The following is a 19,387-nucleotide window of genomic DNA, read 5'->3' on the forward strand; positions in this document are numbered from 1 at the left end:
TAAACTCACCTGGATGTGAGGATCGTGCCGGTCTCGTGGACAGATCGGAAGGGTAAATATTTGTGTAGGAACAATATTTCACTTGCTTGGTGAGTATATTTCAGACAGGATAATTATTATACATAATATTATAACAAATAATTATGGGAATTTAAATTCAGTAACAGCAATTTATTTTCATATGGAAAGGCGAAATAAGACGTATATGGTACATAAAATATCTATATTATTCAAGAAATTGCAATAAAGTAAAATAAGGTAAATAATTTACAATAAGATTGTTGAATAACAGACAGATCATGAACTGACAGACAGTGATGTGGAATCTGAAAGGAAAGAATTTGCCTTTATACACATAGGTTCCCGGGGAACGAAAGTCTTTAAGAGTCACACTACACTTCATGTCCGACAACATGTGGCACACTTGTTAGAATCTATGTCACTTCACCTTGAGGAAGAACAGTCTTTTGTGACACTGTGTCACTTGAAATCACTATGTATCACACTAGGGGCAACACAGGCACCCGTTGAGTTAGGAGTCCCGAAATAACTCACTGTTCTACGCAGCGCTAAGCAGCTGGTTTCAATACACTACCTGCTGCTGCCACGAATCTTTTAGCTTCGTGCACCTGCTTCGCATAGTGTTTAAAGAACACTCTTGAGGATTTCCAGCCTGTGAAGGATCGGAGGCTTTCGAAATCCATACCTTTGAAAAAATTTAGGGAAGAGGCGACTTTCCTAGGATCATGAACTGCGAGTGTACTGTCAGGATCCGCTCTGCGAATAAAGTAGGTGATTTTCGCCCTTAGTTGTTTAAGTGACAGGTCACTACCCAATGTTTCTCCTTTAAAAAGCTGTCCTCCGCCAAAGTCTGAAGTTCTTCGAAGATAGACCTTAAGACTCTCCAATGGGCATAGAGAGACATCTTCCTTCAGAGGGCAGATTCTCCAAGGTCCCCATCTTTTGGTGGGGAGTTCATTTTTGGCGAGAAACGTAGGGTCGGGGAAGAGGGTAAGTTCCCCTGTGTCGGCGAACTGTATCTGGCCCTCTTCTCTTGATAATGCCACTATTTCACTGACTCGGGCTCCCGATGTGACAGCAAAAAGCAAAATTACTTTTTGAGTCTAGTCTTTCAGAGGGCAAGATTCGTTGTCCAAGCTAGAGGCAAAATGGAGCACCTTATCCTCTTCTTCCTCCTGACCCTCAGCCATGAGCGTCCTTTTGGTATTTTCGGACACGTCCGACATCCTCTCCACCTCGTCGATGTTACAGCCTCGGAGAGCAGCCGTAACGTTCGGTTTAACCGTAAGTTGAACACAGGGAATCTCGTCTTTAGGGATCATGGCATCAGCCGATGCCTGAGGGAAGAGAAGGGCCCTCATCTTCTCGCTGGGGAGATAAGGCCCTGTGGCATTCTTCTGGAAACCGCGCACCCACTTGTGCAGTTTCTCTCGAACATTGTCCCTGGCCTCCGCGGACGGAGGGTTATTGAACGCCTCATCAAGAAGGCTTTTGCAGACAGAACAAGTCTGCAGATCCCAATTCTTGAGATTCCCCTTCTTGGTGGCACAGGTGGCGTGGGTCCGGCACACCAGATGCCCATTAAAGTCAGGGCGACGAACTCCGCAGAAGGAGCTCTCACACTTCACGTACTCTTCCTGTAAAAGAAAGAGACAATGAGTACTTGAGAGTCATTATAGCATGACTTACAGTAATCTTAGATTAAAATTCAAGTAGCAACTTATAAAATATAAGATTCTTTTTGGTTATGAGCTCAGGATATGTGAGCTAGAAAAGAAGTAAGAAGACACATATTTGTGAATCCTGCCCAGCCCATTGCCACGACCTTACACTATAATTAATTCCTTAGAACCTGTAGGGTTCTAAAAGGGGGGAAGAACATCCGTTCGGATGAGTCAAGCTTAGGCTTCCTCTGAGGAATTAATTATAGAGAGGTGCAATGCTGAAATCATTCAGTTTATATAGAAAAAGGGGGAAAATTAGAATAAACCCCCTTTTGTAGGTTTTGGTCTCGGCAAGAGACTGCACAAGGAAGCACAGAATATGCTGGAAATGTTTTACTGTACAACCGTATACAATAGTCATCGTTCTATGGTATGAAATACCGGAGGAGAACTGGCTAGTCTACACAGCTGCACGATAGCGACTGCCGGCACGGGGCCAGCAGTCGGGAGGGGTGATTGTCCACTGTAAGCCGAGGCTAGAAGTGCCGGCAGACTGACGGCAGGCCGGAGGCCCGTCTAGCGAGGTGAACTCATCATTGGCCACATACCACGTGGAAGAGAGATAGGAGGACACTTTGGGAATGGCGGATCTCCGGCAGGACGGCGGCCCCCGGCAACCGGCAGGCAATCGGCAATGGTAGACCATCACTGAATCATCCAATGAAGCAGGAAGGTTACCCGAGATACCGGCACCTAGCGCCGGCAAGGGGAGGCGACAGTGGACCGGACCGAGATAGAGAGAGAGAAAGGTAAGGAGGGAAGATAAGGAAGGGTAACACCCAGTACCCAAACTAACCTTCCTCCGGAAGGAGTGTTCCCATGAAAGGAGAGGGTACGCCTATCATCCGGCGGCAGAGAGCCAGCAGTCAGCTATGTTGCCTGTGGTAGCCCAAGTTAGGACCAGAGAACACTCAAGAAGGGAGGTTTTCTGCCGGCAGGCCGACCGCCGGCACTATCCCATAGTTCAACTATGTTTGGGAAGTGCAGCAGAACGGACCACCTAGCAGAAGAACACAGCCAATCCCACAACCCGCCGGCAAGCTGAGGAGTTTTAGGAGAGCGGACAGGGGTGTGATGGCAAGCCAACACAAAGGGACAGAGTGGGGGAGGGGGAGAGGGTCCTGAGAGGGAGTGATAAGGGGGTGGGGACACACCCTTACACTCCCAAGAGAAGGGAATTTGTTTGGGGCTAGCCTATCTGGGGAGAAGAGAACGCTCTCCAACCTAGGGAAGGTTAGCTCGGATCAGGTACAGCACTAGTGTCCTGTCCTAAACTATAAAGAAACAGAATCCATAAAATGCCTGACCTAGGCCAGGAGAACCATTCTCCTAGACTAGGCAGGACAGGGGTAGGACAAGTCGCTAGGCTGCAGGGAGGAAGGGCCCTGACCCAACCAAGTGCAGACTAGAGGGAAAGGTAGAGCCCTTCCACCTTCATCCTCCAGCCAGTACCAGAAGGAGAAAGCATTCTCCTAAGGTGAGCTGAGGGGAATGACAAGTACTCTGGGGTTCTGTCCTAACTCAAGCCATGAACAGTGGCGAGGAGAAGGGAAGAAAAATCCTAGCCTAACCTACCCGAATGCCATTCGAGGTAAGATGGCTAGGATGCAGCCTAGGCTACCACTGAGGGAGGAGATTACCTTAAATAAGGTAATTAGGGAGATAAGGAAGCATACAAGGGCCCTAACATTAGGTTAGGGGTAAAAGAGTCGATGGTAAGACCACCACAACCCCTTGTATGGTCCCTAGAAGGCGAAATAACACATGTGCAATCACTGAATCTTGTATGTATAATTGCCTAAATCTTCATTTCGTAAATTAACACTAGGAACACTTATTATATCATGCAGGAAGTAAACATGAACACTTAGGCATCGAGCCTAGGGGATAGGCTAGTAGGCTAGCGAAGGATTCGGCTAACTAAGTACGCCAAAGAATACTATCGGCATAATATAACTAATTCCTAGAAAGGAAGACTAAATAACTAATGATATTGAATTAGTTATTAGACCGGGAATGCTGTTCTGGCTAACTAGATAAAGCATGTGAGGCGAACAGCAGCGTCGCAACATGACGCCTCCGGTCAAGGCACAGCTCCGCCACAAAACACAAAATTTAAGGATAAAAAATTGTTACTTTACGGCTAGAACTTATTTATACTCTACAAGAATATGATACTCAACTTTCCAGAAGAAGGCGTGGCTAAAGATTGTGACATGGCGTTAAAAAAAGCAAGAACTGGGAAAAACCAAACTATGCTTAGACGCTACTAAATTTGGAATGAAGAGGACGGACGTGATGTCATTCAAGATGGCGGACAGCTATGGCTGCCGTTTGTTTACGTCGCGAGGTACCGTAACAGTAACGTAGGAGGATAACTTTGCAACGGCTCCTCAGTTATCATTGCCACCTTTCCCCCTCGAAAATGCCCCGTTTTACATATATCACAGCAGAAGAAAAGAAACTTCCTGGCCATAAACCGATGAAGGACAGACTCACCCTTGCATTTTATTCAAATGCCAGTGGGGACTGAAAAATTAAGCCCCTACTGGTATATCACTCAGAGAATCCTCGTGCCTTGAAGGATAGGCTCTCGGTATTTTGGAGGTCTAATGGCAAGGCCTGGGTCATGAGGACCATATTTATTGAGGGGGTAAACATCTGCTTCGGTCCTGCTGTCAAGAACTTTTTAGAAGTGAACAATCTTCCTCTTAAGTGTCTCCTAGTACTGGATAATGCCTCTGCTCACCCTCCTGGCCTCGAGGCCAATATACATCCTGACTCCTCCTTCATCAAGGTTTTCTATCTGCCACCGAACACCACTCCTCTCCTCTAGCCTATTGACCAACAAGTGATTGCCAGCTTTAAGAAGCTTTACACGAAGCACCTGTTCAAAAGATGCTTCGACGTGACCGAAAGCACTCGACTCACCCTCCGTGAATTTTGGAAGGGGCATTTTGACATCGTTCAATGCCTGAAGATGATCGACAAAGCTTGGAATAAGGTTTCACGGCGCACCTTGAACTCCTCATGGAAGAAACTGTGGACAGCTGTTGTGAAAGAACGCGACTTCAAAGGTTTCAAACCCTCAACTGAAGACAAGGCCGTTGGTGATCCTGCCCCTGAGGGTGATGTTGAGGGGGGAGGGTGACTGAAGAAACGACATCGGCAGAAATAAGGGAAGCTATCGGTTGGTATGAAAACCTCACGAGATTCATTAAAAAAAAAAAAAACCAGAAAAACTTCACACAGATCATCTTCTGGAGAATTATTGACAAGTGTATGAGTCATTTTAGAAATATTTTGAGGAGTCGTCAGAAATCTGCCTCCCTATTATCCTCAACATTTAGTAAACTTTCAAAATATTCCGCCCACCTTTCCTTGCCTCCTCTCCTTTTAACAACCTTCCATTTCCATCTTTCAATGTCTCTTCAATTCTTGAACCAGCCTTCCTTACTCTCTTTCCAAAACTACTACTTATTCTCTTCATATGTATGACCCAATCCCTGACACCACCTCAGGTCAGCGGCCCTCTTTGCCTCCCTTACGTTGCGCTTTACTTCCACATTTTACCTTCTATATTTTTCATACTTCTCTACACTATTACTCTGCAGCCATTCTTCAAAAGCCCTCTTTTTCTCTTCTACTTTTACCTTCTTGATATTTATATTTATATTTATGTATATTTTATATTTATATATATATTGAGGTCTCTTCGAGCGATGGATGCGGAACGTCTCCAGATTCCCGCGGCATCCTTTAGCTGTGCACGCAGCACTGGGTTTGTCACTGAGGCGAACTGTAGAGAGCCTAGAACTCGTTCCTGCTGACGTCTTGAGATCCGTTTGGATTTCAGCAGTTTTTTTGACAGACTCTGCTATTTCTTTCCCTTTCTTCTGGGGGATGGAAAGTCGGTGTGACTGAAGATTCCACTGGATTCCTAACCATTGGAACTTCTGAGCTGGAGAGAGGCGAGATTTCTTTCTGTTTATCTTGAATCCCAGGTGTTCCAGAAACTGGGTGACTTTGTTGCAGGATCTTAGACAATCTTCGGGCGATGGAGCCCAGACCAGCCAGTCGTCGAGGTAGGCCATCACCTGGACGCCGCAGAGGCGGAGCTGTTGAACGATGGCGTCTGCCAGCGTTGTGAAGATCCGTGGGGCCACATTGAGGCCGAAGGGCATGGCCCTGAAAGCGTAGCTTTTCCTTTGGAGTCGAAATCCTAGGTAGGAGGAAGCATGGTGGTTCATTGGAACGTGCCGGTAGGCATCCGTCAAGTCTATGGAGACCGTGTAGGAACCTTGAGGCAGAAGAGTCCTTATCTGTTGAAAAGTCAGCATCTTGAACTTGTTGTTCACTATGAACTTGTTGTTCACTATGAACTTGTTGAGGGGGGATAAGTCTAGAATGACTCTGAGTTTGTCGGAGTCCTTCTTGGGGACGCAAAACAGTCTCCCTTGGAACCTGGTTGACTTTACCCTCCTTATCACCTTCTTATTCAAGAGTTCTAGGACGTATTCTTCCAGAAGGGGGGTTGACTGTTGGAAGAATTGCTGGAAAGTTGGGGGTGGATGAGTCCAGCTCCAGCCTAGACCCTTCTTGACGATGCTGTGTGCCCAGGGATCGAAGGTCCAACGATCCCGGAAGCACTTCATTGCTTCTGGTTTCCCGAGGGTTTGCCACCTCGGCCGCTAGCTCCCTTTCCTCCTCTGCCTCTGGAGGGACGGCGAGATGCATCTCTGCCTGCAACTCTGTTTGAGTCTCTACCTTTGGGACGAAAGGTAGTTGACTGTTGCTCAGCAGGGGTGAAGACCAGCGACTGTGACAAGACTGGTTGGGTGACTAATTGAAAGGTGTGCTGTGGCTGAGCTGCCACTCGGGGAGTAGTGGATCCCGGAAACTGCCGTCTCTGTTGACATTGCTGGGGTTTTGGTTTCGTGGGTTTCCTCTTAGGTTGAGGGCCGTCGTCCTGAGAGGATTTCCTTTTCTTCGACATGCCCCATTTGTGGAGAAGGTTCCTGTTCTCCTTGGCGGCCTTGTCGGTGATCTCTTTCACAAGGGAGGAGGGAAAGAGGTGCTTACCCCAGATGTTGGAGGAAATCAGCCTCCGGGGTTCGTGTCTCACTTTAGCACTTGAGAACACGAATTCACGACAGGCTCTACGAGCCTTCGTGAAGCTGTACAGATCCTTTACTTCGGTCGCCAAATGTGTTTTGGCGAGGACTATGTAGTAGTCAGGGACCCTAGTGTCACCGGCCAAGACTTCGAGCTGTACTTGGAGGGACATAGATGCGGCGAGCCTTTCCTTCATATCATGTTCCCGACGAAGGAGATGGTCATTAAGTTTTGGGAGGTCCTCGTTAAACTGACGACCAGTGACGTCAGGTTCTAGGTTTCCCACTACAAATGTTGACTGGACGTCTTTCCAGTGTCTAACATCTGGGGGAGTAGTCAGGGAGAAGGGTCTGCACTCCTCCAGTGCAGGGCAAGGTTTTCCTTCTTCCACTGCCTTATGCACCGCAGTGAAGGCCTTTTCCAAAAAGGGGAAGGTCGCATTGTCTGGTGCGACGTAGGTCGGGTGCTTCTTGCTAAGCGCCGGTAGTTTTGAGCAGGTGAAGCCCCTGCTTTTCACTGTATGGGCCAACATGCCTGGGCCTTCGGGAGATCGAACACTATAACCTCCTTCGGTTCGGTCTCTTCTTTAGAGACAGGTTCAGATCTAAGTCGGACGTAACAGTCCGGGTAAGCCTCAATGTTTGGGAAGAATTCCACTACTTCAAGCGCGATCGAGCCGACCTTTTCGCTTATGAAGATCTTGCCCGTAGTGATCAGCATGTGCTTGGCATACATCCAGGGGTTAGTATCCGAGCATGCAGGGAGGTCCTTAACCGAAATCCTTTTCGGCTGCTTCGAACTTCCCATGTTGGACCTGAAGAACTCATGCGTCTCGCGGAGTTTCTTATCCATGAGAGCCTCAAGCATTTTGAAGATCTCCTGGGTTTTGGATGGGGTAGGATCCAGGGTAGCGGATGTAGACGGGAGTGATACATCCGTTAGTGTAGGAGTCGGTGTGGGGGTGGATGTTGGAGCGACCTCCTATTCCGACTCAGGGTATTCCACCCGATCTTCCTCATAGTCCAGTTCGTCGCCCATGAGGTTCCTCTCCGTATTCTTCGAGACTTCCGACATACATTCCTCGTTGTCGGCATCCAGACGGCACTTGTGCATGGACTGAGCCATGACTACATCCGGTTCCACCACTAACTGGACGGTGGGAATCTGATCTTTGGGGACCACTGAGTCTGGTGATGCCTTCGGGAAAAGCAAGGCCCTCAAATATTAGGTGGCGAGATATGGTCCGGTGGCGTTCTTCTGGAAGCCATGCACCCACTTGCGTAGGTTCTCTCGAGAAGAGTCCTTTACCTCCGCTGAAGGAAGATTGTCGAACGCTTCGACCAGGCGGTCCTTGCAGAATGTACAGTGCTGCGGGTCCCAAAATTTCAGATCGCCTTTCTTATTGGCGCAGGGGGCGTGGGTCCTACACGCCGTGTGCCCATAGAAGTGCGGGCGCTTCACTCCACAGAAGTTGTGGTCACATTTCACGTACTCCTCCTGTAAGAGAAAGAGAACATGAGTATACAGAAGTCATACAAAAGGGATTTTGACGAAGGAAAAATCTATTTCTGGGCGAGAGACCTGTGCCGCCCAGTGAAATGCTCCAAAAGCACCATTTCTAAAGAATATAACTGCTATATATTACCAGAGAAAAATTTGCATAGGAATGCCAGGTTGAACCCAGCTCGCTCACCTATATAAGGTGTCGGTATAATATACTGGGGCGTGATAATTCACAACCAGAGGTGTCGCACTATTTAGATATCTCCTTCAAAATCCCCGCCACAGCGAGGGGCCGATCAACACTACTAACCTAACCCACGCCAGTGACGTCACTCCTCATAGCACCCAAGGTTTGGGGCCCATGTTGGGAGCGAAGTCAAGGGAGGGTTCACTGGGCGGCACAGGTCTCTCACCCAGAAATAGATTTTTCCTTCGTCAAAATCCCTTTTCTGGGCTCCGAGCTGTGCCGCCCAGTGAAATTGTACAAGAGAAATTATCCCAAATCTTGGAACAATACCTGAGGAAGTAAAATAAAATCCAAAATAACAGGTAAGAGGATAGCAAGACATAGTTGATTAAGGTTCACTATGTTCAGGAGGAATCACATTCCCTGCTGCCACTGTAGCAAATATAAGGCTTCCAGAGGTTTTAAGCAGTGGCGTTTAAATACTGTTGGAGACTTCCAGCCTGTATATTTAGTAAGTCCAGTGAAGTTCATAGTAATTAACTGAGGTAGCTACAGCTCATATATCATGGACGCGAGGGAGTGATGTGGGAATGATTCTAGGTAGCCCGTTAATGAAATACAGAATCTGCTGTCTGAGTCCTTTCAGGATGATGGTTCTTCACCTTCTCTAATGGGTAAGGGCCCTGAGGACTGAATGGGAGATATGTTTAAGTAGGCTTCCAGAGTGTTTACTGGACATAAAGATGGGTCCTGCGGAAGTGGGACAATCTTCCAGGGAAACCGTCTGTCCTGGGGGTCCTCATTTTCGCTAAAAATCTTTTGTCATGGGAAAGGAGTACTTCCCCTGACGAGAGAAATTCAATATGACCTGGATCTCTAGACAAGGCTGAAAGTTCTGATATTCTGGCGCCAGAAGTCAGGTTCATTAAGAACAAGGATTTCCTAACCAATGGAATATAATGACAAGTCTCGTTAAGAGTGTCTGAAGCCAACTTAAGTACATCATTCAGAAACCAGGAAACTGAGCTAGGGTGAGTTGATGGTTTCAATCTGGCGCAGGTTCTCGGGATGGATGAGAAGTATGAATCTGTAAGGGCAATATTAAAACTAATTGTAAAACCTTCAAGGCTGACTTAATTGTGGTAATAGTACAAGTCGCTAAGCCTGATTCAAATAAAATTCTGAAGAAGGTTACTGTCAGATTCATAGTCATCGTCTCAACCTCTGAGTCCCTTAAAAACTGGTAAGTTTCATAACAGCCGAATCATACTGTCAAAGGGTGGATCCTTTCTTATCTGATTCTAAAAATAACGTATTTCAGGATCAATATCTGCACCTCTTGAGCTGCAATTTTCATAAAGTCCATAAAGTTAGGGCATTCTGAATTTGAGGAAGCTAACACACTGCGAGTTGTACTGCTTGTGTTAGTATTGGATTGGGGATCTGTCGAGGTGGAGACCCAGTTCCACCAGAAGGGGAAACCCGTTGTTCTTGGGCCAGATGGGGGCTACTAGAGCAACTTGGCCTTTGAAAGTCCTGAGCTTGTCTAACACTTTCATCGACAGATTTATTGGTGGGAATAGGTAAATTCTCTCCTAAGTGTTCCAGACTAATGATATTGCGTCTGTGGCGTAAGCCCGAGGATCCGGGCTGGGGGCTACGTAGCACTCTAGTTTGTAGTTGGACTCTGTTGCAAACAGATCTATCTGGAGATCCGGAACCTGAGAAAGAATCCAACTGAAGGACTTTGGGTCTAGTGACCACTCCGACTCCAGCGGAGTTGTCCTCGAAAGTGTGTCCGCCACTATCTATCTAGAAGAAACCTGATATGTTGGCTTTTGGCTGGAGCCGGTTGCCTAAGGTCAAAGATACCGCCATGGCCTCTAAAACATTGATATGAAGTTAGCGGAATATTGTCGACCATAGTCCCTGGACTTTCTTGTACTGAGAGTATCCCCCCCCCCCCCACCTGTTAAGGAGGCGTCTGTGTGAATGACCAGCTTGGGGGTGGATATTGTAAGGAAACGGATTTGCCAGATTTTGACCTTTGTCCATGGTTGAAGTCTTTTCTTCAGAATTGGTTGGAGTCGAGCCCTTTGTCTCGATATTACTCGTTTTCTTGGAGCACCATACTCGGCTTATATCTTTCAGTCTGGCCTTCAGTAGTATATCTGTTACTGAGGCAAGCTGGAGGGCACCCAGGATTCTCTCTTGATTTCTCCTGGAAGACAATTTGTCTTTGAGAAAACGTATTGTGTTTTGCTATATCGTTCCTCTTGGCTATTGGGAGACACAGAGTGTGGGAGCATAGAACCCATTGAATCCTAGCCATTGAAACTTGTCTTCGGGACCAAACGAGATTTCTCGAAGTTGATTTGGAACCAAAACTGTTGTAAGAGATTATCACTCTGTAGTTGCTGTGAGGCAGTTCTTGCCTAGTTGGAGCCTAGAAACGGACGAAAATGCCTTGCTTTCGGAACATGATAGCAAACGTCTGCAAGATCCATAGAGGAGGTGACGGCCCCACAGAGAAGCAAGGTCCGCACCTGAGATGGTCAGCATGTGAAACTTATCGCATTGAATGTTTGAATGTAAGAATTCAGAAGCGACAGGTCCAGGATACTCTTCGCTATTCTGAGTCTTTCTTTAGCCCGCTGAACAAGTGATCCTGAAATTACAAGCGATTTACTTCCTTTATTGCTTCCTTTGCAATAGATCGTTTTCATATAAGACTAGCTCTTCCGTTGGATATTGATGAAAACTGGTTGGTGGAGGGGGCCTTTCTATCCAACTCCACCCCAGACCTTTGGAAATTATGCTGAAAGCCCAAATGTTGAACGTTCAACAGTTCCGAAAGATGTAAAGTCTTCCCCCTACCTGAGAACTCCCAATGATTTGCTGCGAATTTACCTCCTCAGCCTCGAGAGTAGCTGTTGCGAAAAGTTCCTATCGAGCTAGCGCCTCTGGCGCGCTGGTAACCCTGGAAAGCACCCTGAGTTTTAAAGGTGGGCTTAAGGGCTGGGGAAGTAGCATAGGAGGTAGTTGCTACTTGGGACTGAGGAACCAGCACGTATTGCTGTTGGGGTTGACCCTTCGAAGTGAAAGGTTGACTCCCTTGTGCCACCGGGATGGTTTGAACCACCTGTTGGGACTGCCGGTTTGGAAGGAATGGAAAGATCTCAGACTCTTTCTACCTCGAGATTGGTTGCTGGCTAGTTCGAACTTGTGCTTGGGGACTAAGCCCATCGAACCTTGAGGCTCTGATTGACCCTAGCAGCTCTGCTGACGACGTTGTTGACTAAATCCTCAGGGAATAAGTCAGGTCCCCAGACTGGGGCTTTAATTAGCTTGTTGGGCTCATGTCTGATAGTGGCCTCAGACAAGACATGCCTACAGCAACGACGTCTGGCCGCAAAGAAGTCGTAGGAATCAGACAGTAAGGTTTGAAGTAATGACTTCGTCAAGACCTTAAAAGGTGGTTCTTCTTCATACACTAAAGAGGTCTTTTCTGCCATTGTAGCCGAGTTGATAGGTCTACTCAGGCGCATACAGGCTTCGAACTCGAGGCATATCAGGGATTCCGGAAGCCTGGGTAGCCACTCACTGAACTGAATGGAAGCACAGTCAGCGCTTAATTTACCCGATGTGAAGGTCGCCGGGGCGTTAGTCCAGCAATCGTGATCCCCCGGGGACAGGAGGGAAGTCGGATCCGTTTCCTTCAGTTGCGGTAACAGCTTGTCCTCGTTTATTGCCTGCTGAGCAAGGTCCACTATCTTAGTGACACACGGTGTAGGGGTTTACTCCTCCACTAGAAACATCGTGTACGGGCTCTTGTGAGGTGTTAACGTAGTGTTAACACACTCCCACTCGTTTAAGGGCCGGAACCAGGTGGACTGAGCCTGCCCCTTCTGGTACATTTCGGTTTCTTTGGTGACCTTGTCAAACCTTACGAGCGTCTCCTCGGTAAGGCATGCGAAACCAGGGATAGGGAACTGTAGACCCGGCGGGTAGAATTCAACAGTCTACAGTCCGGGTGCCAAACCCTTCAATGGTTAACATACCATCTTTGAAGGGAGAGTGCAAGGCCGCCTTCCATGGATTGCTTTCGACGAATTCCGGGAGCTTAGAGGCATCCGGGATGATATATTGTGCTGTTGAGGTAGCCCATAACGAATGAGACCCTGTACGAGGCTATCTGGTTTAGCACTCTCTCAGTGAGGGTGCTAACAAGGGAACCCATTGCAATATAATATACATACACATACATACATATACATACGTATGTATACGTACACACGCACATACATACATAAATATGGAAACACATCAACACAAAATCTCGTTCAAAAAAGAAATGAATTTCTACTTCATTCATGGGATCGGACGCTGGCCCCTTCTAATGAAAGGTCAGGTCGAAACCAACCATGCCACGAGAGGCCATTGCATCAATCTTGAAAGGGCTGCCGTATCGAAGGGAGCCTCCGGGGTCGTAGGTTTCAGGCAGGGCTTCGCTCTTGACCCAAGAGAAGTCTTAACTGGTTTGTGATTTGGAAGACCTGTGAATCTTTGATAGGGGCTGGCGGGTAGCTTTAACTTTAGGGACAACAGGACGTGGCCTGACATCAGCCACGTGCTTCCTTGAAAACCCCTAAAAGGAAGAGATGTAGGGTCTCTTTGCCCTGACACTCCAGGCGAACCCGCCAACCCAGATCTAAAGAGTCGCCAAGGTAGAAGTCATGGAAGACTGCGAGCTCCGAAAGAGGGTATATCGTTACTAATGAACAAGGTAACTCCGTTGGGAATGTAAAATAAATAGATCGAGAATAAATGTTTAAATCGATCAATCATAAAGGAAATAAAATGAAAATCTCAAAAGATTATATCCGAAGTTAAAATTATAGATAGTAACGACAGGGGCACCTACAGAGTGTCCCATAGCATGGAGGTAACCCAAAAAGATCCGGGTGTTCCGAATTTTTTTAAATAGACCGGTATGAAACCGGGACAAAAGGCTATGAAAAAAATTTCGGACCGGTATAGTAACCGGGGAGAAAACTTTTCATATTGTTAAAATAATTCCATAAAAGGTGAAGATTATCAATGAAATAATATTGTCATAGCGAGAAATATACTATCCCGTCGGTACTGTGGAAGTATAGAATAACATAAAGATACATAAGTATCCCATAGCAGGTCAGTAACCTAAAGAGATCCGGATGCTCCGAATTTTTAAATTAGACCAATATGAAACCGGGACAAAAGGCTATGAACAAAATATCGGACCGGTACAGTAACCGGGGAAAAACTTATCATAAATTAACTGACTTTGTTAAAACAATTCCATAATAAGTTAAGATTATCAATGAAAAAATATTGTCATAGCGAGAAATATACTATCCCGTTGCTACTTGGGAAGTATAGAATAAAATAAAGATACATGAGTATCCCATAATAGGTTAGTAACCTAAAGGGATCCGGGTGTTCCGGATTCTTAAAGTAGACCGATATGAAACCGGGACAAAAGGCTATGAACAACTCTAGGACCGGTTTAGTAACCGGGGAAAAACTTATAAATAAACTGACATTGTTAAAACAATTCCGTAATAAGATAAGGTTATCAATGAAATAATATTGTCATGGCTTGAAATACACTATCCCGTTGCTACTTGGGAAGTATAGAATAAAATACAGATACATGAGTATCCCATAATAGGTTAATAACCTAAAAAGATCCGGGTGTTCCGGATACTTAAGATAGACCAATATGAAATCGGGACAAAAGGCTATGAACATAATTTCGGACCAGTATAGTAACCGGGGAAAAAATATAAAAAATTAACTGACATTGCTGAAACAATTCCGTAATAAGTTAAGATTATCAATGAAATAATATTGTCATAGCGAGGAATATACCATCCCGTCATTACCAGGGAAGTATAAAATAAAAAAGGGTTTATAATAACATGCTACCTTATAATAACATGTTCCCTGTTAAACAATTCCGTAATTAGATATGATCATTCAATGAAATAATATTGTCATAGTAGGAGATATACTATCCCGTTGTTACTGGGGAAGTATAGTATAAAAATGTTATAATAGCATGTTATAATAACATGCTACCTGTTGGCTCCGGGTAGACAACTATGAGAGACCCCGGGGTCGTAACATGCCTACCGGGGTAGGGGGAGTCAAAAGGGGAGGGAGGAAGGAGTTCAATGACTCTCCGCCAGCCACAAGAACCCAAATGAACACCGACAATAAATAATATAACAACAAATATCCGCTCCTCCGTGATACCCCATGAACAAAAATTTCTACAATATAGTAGAAACTAAAATAATACAGTACATAACAAAACATAACCAATACACAACCAAGTTCCCCCAGCCGACCGATGGCCAATCAGAGCGGCAGGGAAAAAGGGCTACGACAAGGCATGAGAATGAATATACTAGACTGAAACCCCGGTGGATGTTCTCGGTACCAACTATAGTGAGTCATAAGGTATCCCAGGAAGGGATGGTGTGAGGGGGGGAGGAGGTGGTGGCAAGGCTGAGGTACGAGAAGGACTCGATCCGTAATGCCAAACCGCTCACGCAACATGAGAGACGAGAGGAATCCCCGAATGGGGATAATGGGGGGGGTGGGTGGGAGGAGGCAACGAGAACTAACCAATGAGAGGGCAGGAGGAGATCACGTGGGCATGAGGGAGGACAGCAGTACCAACCTGACCGATGGAACCACATAAGTAAAACGGAATGATCATGAACGGAATGAGCAATAAAATAGTGTAAAATAATGTACAATAATGTTAAATGATGTAACACATTGAACTGGTTATTGGCATGCGTAACTTAAAATAAAATTAGTAAGAGAAGGATGCAAGGGAATGGCAGGGGGATAATAGCTGGCAGCCCTCCAGAGCGGGAGGAGTCGCACTGGACAGGGATACCAACTTACTTCTACCTTGGGTAGATGCCGAACGGTAGGAAACAAATAAAATAACAACTGCCCCGCGAGAGTCCCACTCAAACTAAGCGATAACTAGACGGTAATCGCAATAATTATTAATAAGATCAATATAATATCAATAATATAATAATATAAACTCTTAATGCGGTAGCGAAACCAACTAGGCCATGCCCGAAGGCAGGCTTGCCAACCGAGTTCAAAACTATGATACGTAGTATATCATCAAAACATCAAAATAATATCCAAAGCACAATGATGAGGTGTAATCGGTGAGAAAAACCTCCAAAATAAGGTTCGAAACGAAAAACAATTAGTATGGAAGGCCAATTGCAATACGTTAAGAACGAGCGAAAGCGGTAGCAAGCCAGCAAGCGGTCCGACTTGAGGAAAAAATAAAACCTCGAATAAAATTAAAATTAATGGCAATGCTACTCCCAAAAGCTCAAAACTCATAGACTTGGCACTTAACTTAGATATGGGGACCAGGGAATCCGCCATCGGCAAAAAGAAATGAGATATGAACAAAAAAACCAAAGAGAAAAATATACAAATGTTCATAGAAGATGTGCTATAAAGGAGTGACGTCACTGGCGTGGGTTAGGTTAGTGGTAGTAGTGTTGATCGGCACCTCGCTGTGGCGGGAATTTTGAAGAGGAGATATCTAAATAATGCGAGACCTCTGGTTGTGAATTATCACGCCCCAGTATATTATACCGACACCTTATATAGGTGAGCGAGCTGGGTTCAACCTGGCATTCCTATGCAAATTTTTCTCTGGTAATATATAGCAGTTATATTCCTTAGAAATGGTGCTTTTGGAGCATTTCACTGGGCGGCACAGCTCGGAGCCCAGAAATGACTTATATTACTCTGAAGTTAAATATTAAGTAGTTAACTTTAACTTAACCTTAATTAAATAATAACATTGTAATGTTAGAGAGTGGAGCGGGAAATGAAGTAGATAGACACATACTCTGTGTATCCCGCCCAGCTGGTTACTGTAACCTTATCAGTAGGCAATTTGTTTGTGACCGAGGACACAAAGCAGAATTCTTCAATGATCGCCAAGGAAGGCAGAAAGTAATTCTAGCAGGGATTGCCTAAGATGTATATCAAGGACTGAGACCACTCAGGCCATTAGTTTGGGGGGTTGTAGAAGACCCCATAGGACAACGGTTTCCGGCAACCAGCCATGCTAAGACACACACAGCATGCTGGAAAATTGTGATATTCAAGAAGACAGCACGGCCATTAATAGAACGGTAAGACAATACCTATCCATTCGGGTAGCCAAGCTATCTGGTTGCAGTGTAGGGCTATCAGCATGAAGTTGATAGCTGGGAGAAGGGGTGCAAGTCTCTTGGCGTCTCTGGAAGGCGCCGGCAGACCGGCAGCACGCTGGAGGCCGCTCCAGCATGGTTTCTGGCATTAGGGAAGACACACAGGGTCATAGGATAAGGAAGGGGGTTATAGCATACCCAGACCTCCGGCAATCGATGCCGGCACGCCGGAGGCCGGCCCGAAGGACGGATGACCGAAGCTGGGTAGTGTAAGGGTAGGCCATCGGCTATACACCGACGGAAGGCGGCAGCCCTCCGGCACGCGGAGGACTGTCGACTAAGGAGGATACTAGGAATGTGTCACCAAAGGAGGGCGGTATCGCCGGCAGTAGAGGCTGCAAGGGACCGGCACCAGGACAGGAAGAGAGACAGAAGGAGGGATGGAGGGGTAAGAATACGAACCCCTATAGCATCCCATCTGAATGAGTGTACCCATGATAGGGGCTAGCCCTATCACCCAATGGCAGGGGGCCGGCAGGCGGCCGGGTGCCAGAGTAGCCCAAGGGAGGGCTAGGGAACACCCAAGAGATGGGGAACCCCTGCGGACAAAACGCTTCCAGTGGCTAACCCCATAAGACGCTATGAAGGGTATATGTACCAGAGCGGACTGCCCACAGGGACTCAAGATAGCCCTATCACTCCACCCTAAGGAGGAGTTGTAGGACTAGGGACAGATGTGTATAGGCTAGCCTATCTATAGGCTAGACCATACTAAGGGATAAGGGGGGAGGGAGAAGAAGAAGGGTCTTCCATAGTGGAGGCTTTGTACAAAAACGGCCACCAAGGAAGGGTGGACGCTCTTTAGCCTAGGGTAGGCAACCTGAATGAAAACGGTGCATGGGTACCGTTTCAAGCAAAGTACAGAACTAGCCCCCCCCCCCCCGAGGCCTAACCTAGAGAAGGGATGATAAACCCCAAGCTAGGTAGGCTGGAGGACATATCGCAAGTTGCAATGAAGGTCAGGTAACCTGACCTCAGCAACTGAAGAAGGACAGGCCGTTCCTCTTTCTCGGACGCAATCCTAAGGCGGGATCATTCCCTTAGGGAGGACAGAGAAGCGATAAATACTCTGATACGGACATGATCCCCTTACGTGGTAGGGGGAGCGTGGCCACACTGAGGGAATGCCCTAAGGCAGGGGGTGAAGGGAGCATATAGGGGTCCTACAATTAGGTTAGGTTAGAAAGGCACACTATCAAACCGATCCCCTATATGGTCCCCGAAGGCGAAAACACTTGCATCACAGTAAACAGTATCATAAAATAATGCCACTATCTTCATAACTTAACCTAGGATCACTGGAATATATCATGCATGAACACTGGTGTTAGGCACTCTGGCCTAGGGGCTAAGCTAGCGAACTAATATGGGGTCAGGCGATGACCGATAAAAAAGCGTCAAAACACCATATATGAAGTTCCTAGCTATAAACACTAAATAACTAACAGTATTAATTAGTTAAAAGGCCGGAATAAGCTGTTCAGGCTAGCTAAATAAGGCAAGCAGGGGAACAGCGAGGCCATAAAATGGCGTGTCCGGTAGTAGCACAGCTCTGCCAAAAAAAAACATTAAATATCTCGAAAAGTATAAGTTACTTTATGGTCAGAGCTTATTTAAACAATACTGGGACCTGGTACTCAACTTTCCAGAAGAAGGCGAGGCTGAAGGTAGCGACATTACGAAGATGCAAGCCGATGAAAAAGCACAAGGGAAAAATCATCTTAGCAAGGCAAGCTACTAAAAGAAGGATGAGGACGGACGTGACGTCATTTAGCAATGGCGCCCGATTGTTTACGTTTCGAGTACCAAAAGTAGCCACAGACAAGTATAGCTGTGGAACGGCTCCCCAGCTATTCTCCGCCCCTCCATATCGAAGTGTTAACTCTATATGGGGTGCAGATAGTTATGTGGCGTGTTAATACATGCGTCCCCTGTTGATATACGATGTCTTAAAGGGAAACCTTTAGGATACTCGCTCCAGAAGTTAGAATTCTGTGATAACCTGTGGTTAAATTCTTTGGGAATATCTTAGTAGTTAATATACCCAAGGAAGCTACCAATAAGGAACCCTCCATCAGGACGCCATGGCTTGAGCCCAAATATATATATATATATATATATATATATATATATATATATATATATATATATATATATATATATATATATATATATATATATATATATATATATATATATGTGTGTGTGTGTGTGTGTGTGTGTTTATATATATATATATATATATATATATATATATATATATATATATATATATATATATATATATATATATATATGTACTGAATTTGTTTTAAATTACTCTTTTTATATATATATAAAAAGAGCACCGTGTACTTTCCAGATTGCTCAAGATGAAGGAGGGAGGTATAATGGACAGAGTTACTGATGAATATATCAATAACGTACCTTTGGATCCATCTGCCAGAACAGTAGTAGTAGAGAAAAAGAGTGCCTCAATTACCTTGACACACCTCCAGGTGAGTTTTGTTTTTGTCATTGTA

General features: G+C 45.8%; 1 protein-coding gene across 9 annotated transcripts in view; it reads left to right on the forward strand.

The window, feature by feature from the left end:
• The window catches only part of LOC137650248 (probable glutamate receptor), a 514,807-nt gene that overhangs the window by 456,917 nt on the left and 38,503 nt on the right, over positions 1-19,387 (forward strand). For all 9 annotated transcript variants that reach the window (XM_068383530.1, XM_068383531.1, XM_068383542.1 and 6 more), the window contains one exon: positions 19,228-19,363. In XM_068383530.1, the coding sequence (XP_068239631.1) occupies positions 19,228-19,363 (136 nt within the window). The remainder of the gene's footprint in view (positions 1-19,227; positions 19,364-19,387) is intronic.

Source organism: Palaemon carinicauda, chromosome 11, assembly GCF_036898095.1.
Source record: "Palaemon carinicauda isolate YSFRI2023 chromosome 11, ASM3689809v2, whole genome shotgun sequence".
NCBI lineage: Eukaryota > Metazoa > Arthropoda > Malacostraca > Decapoda > Palaemonidae > Palaemon > Palaemon carinicauda.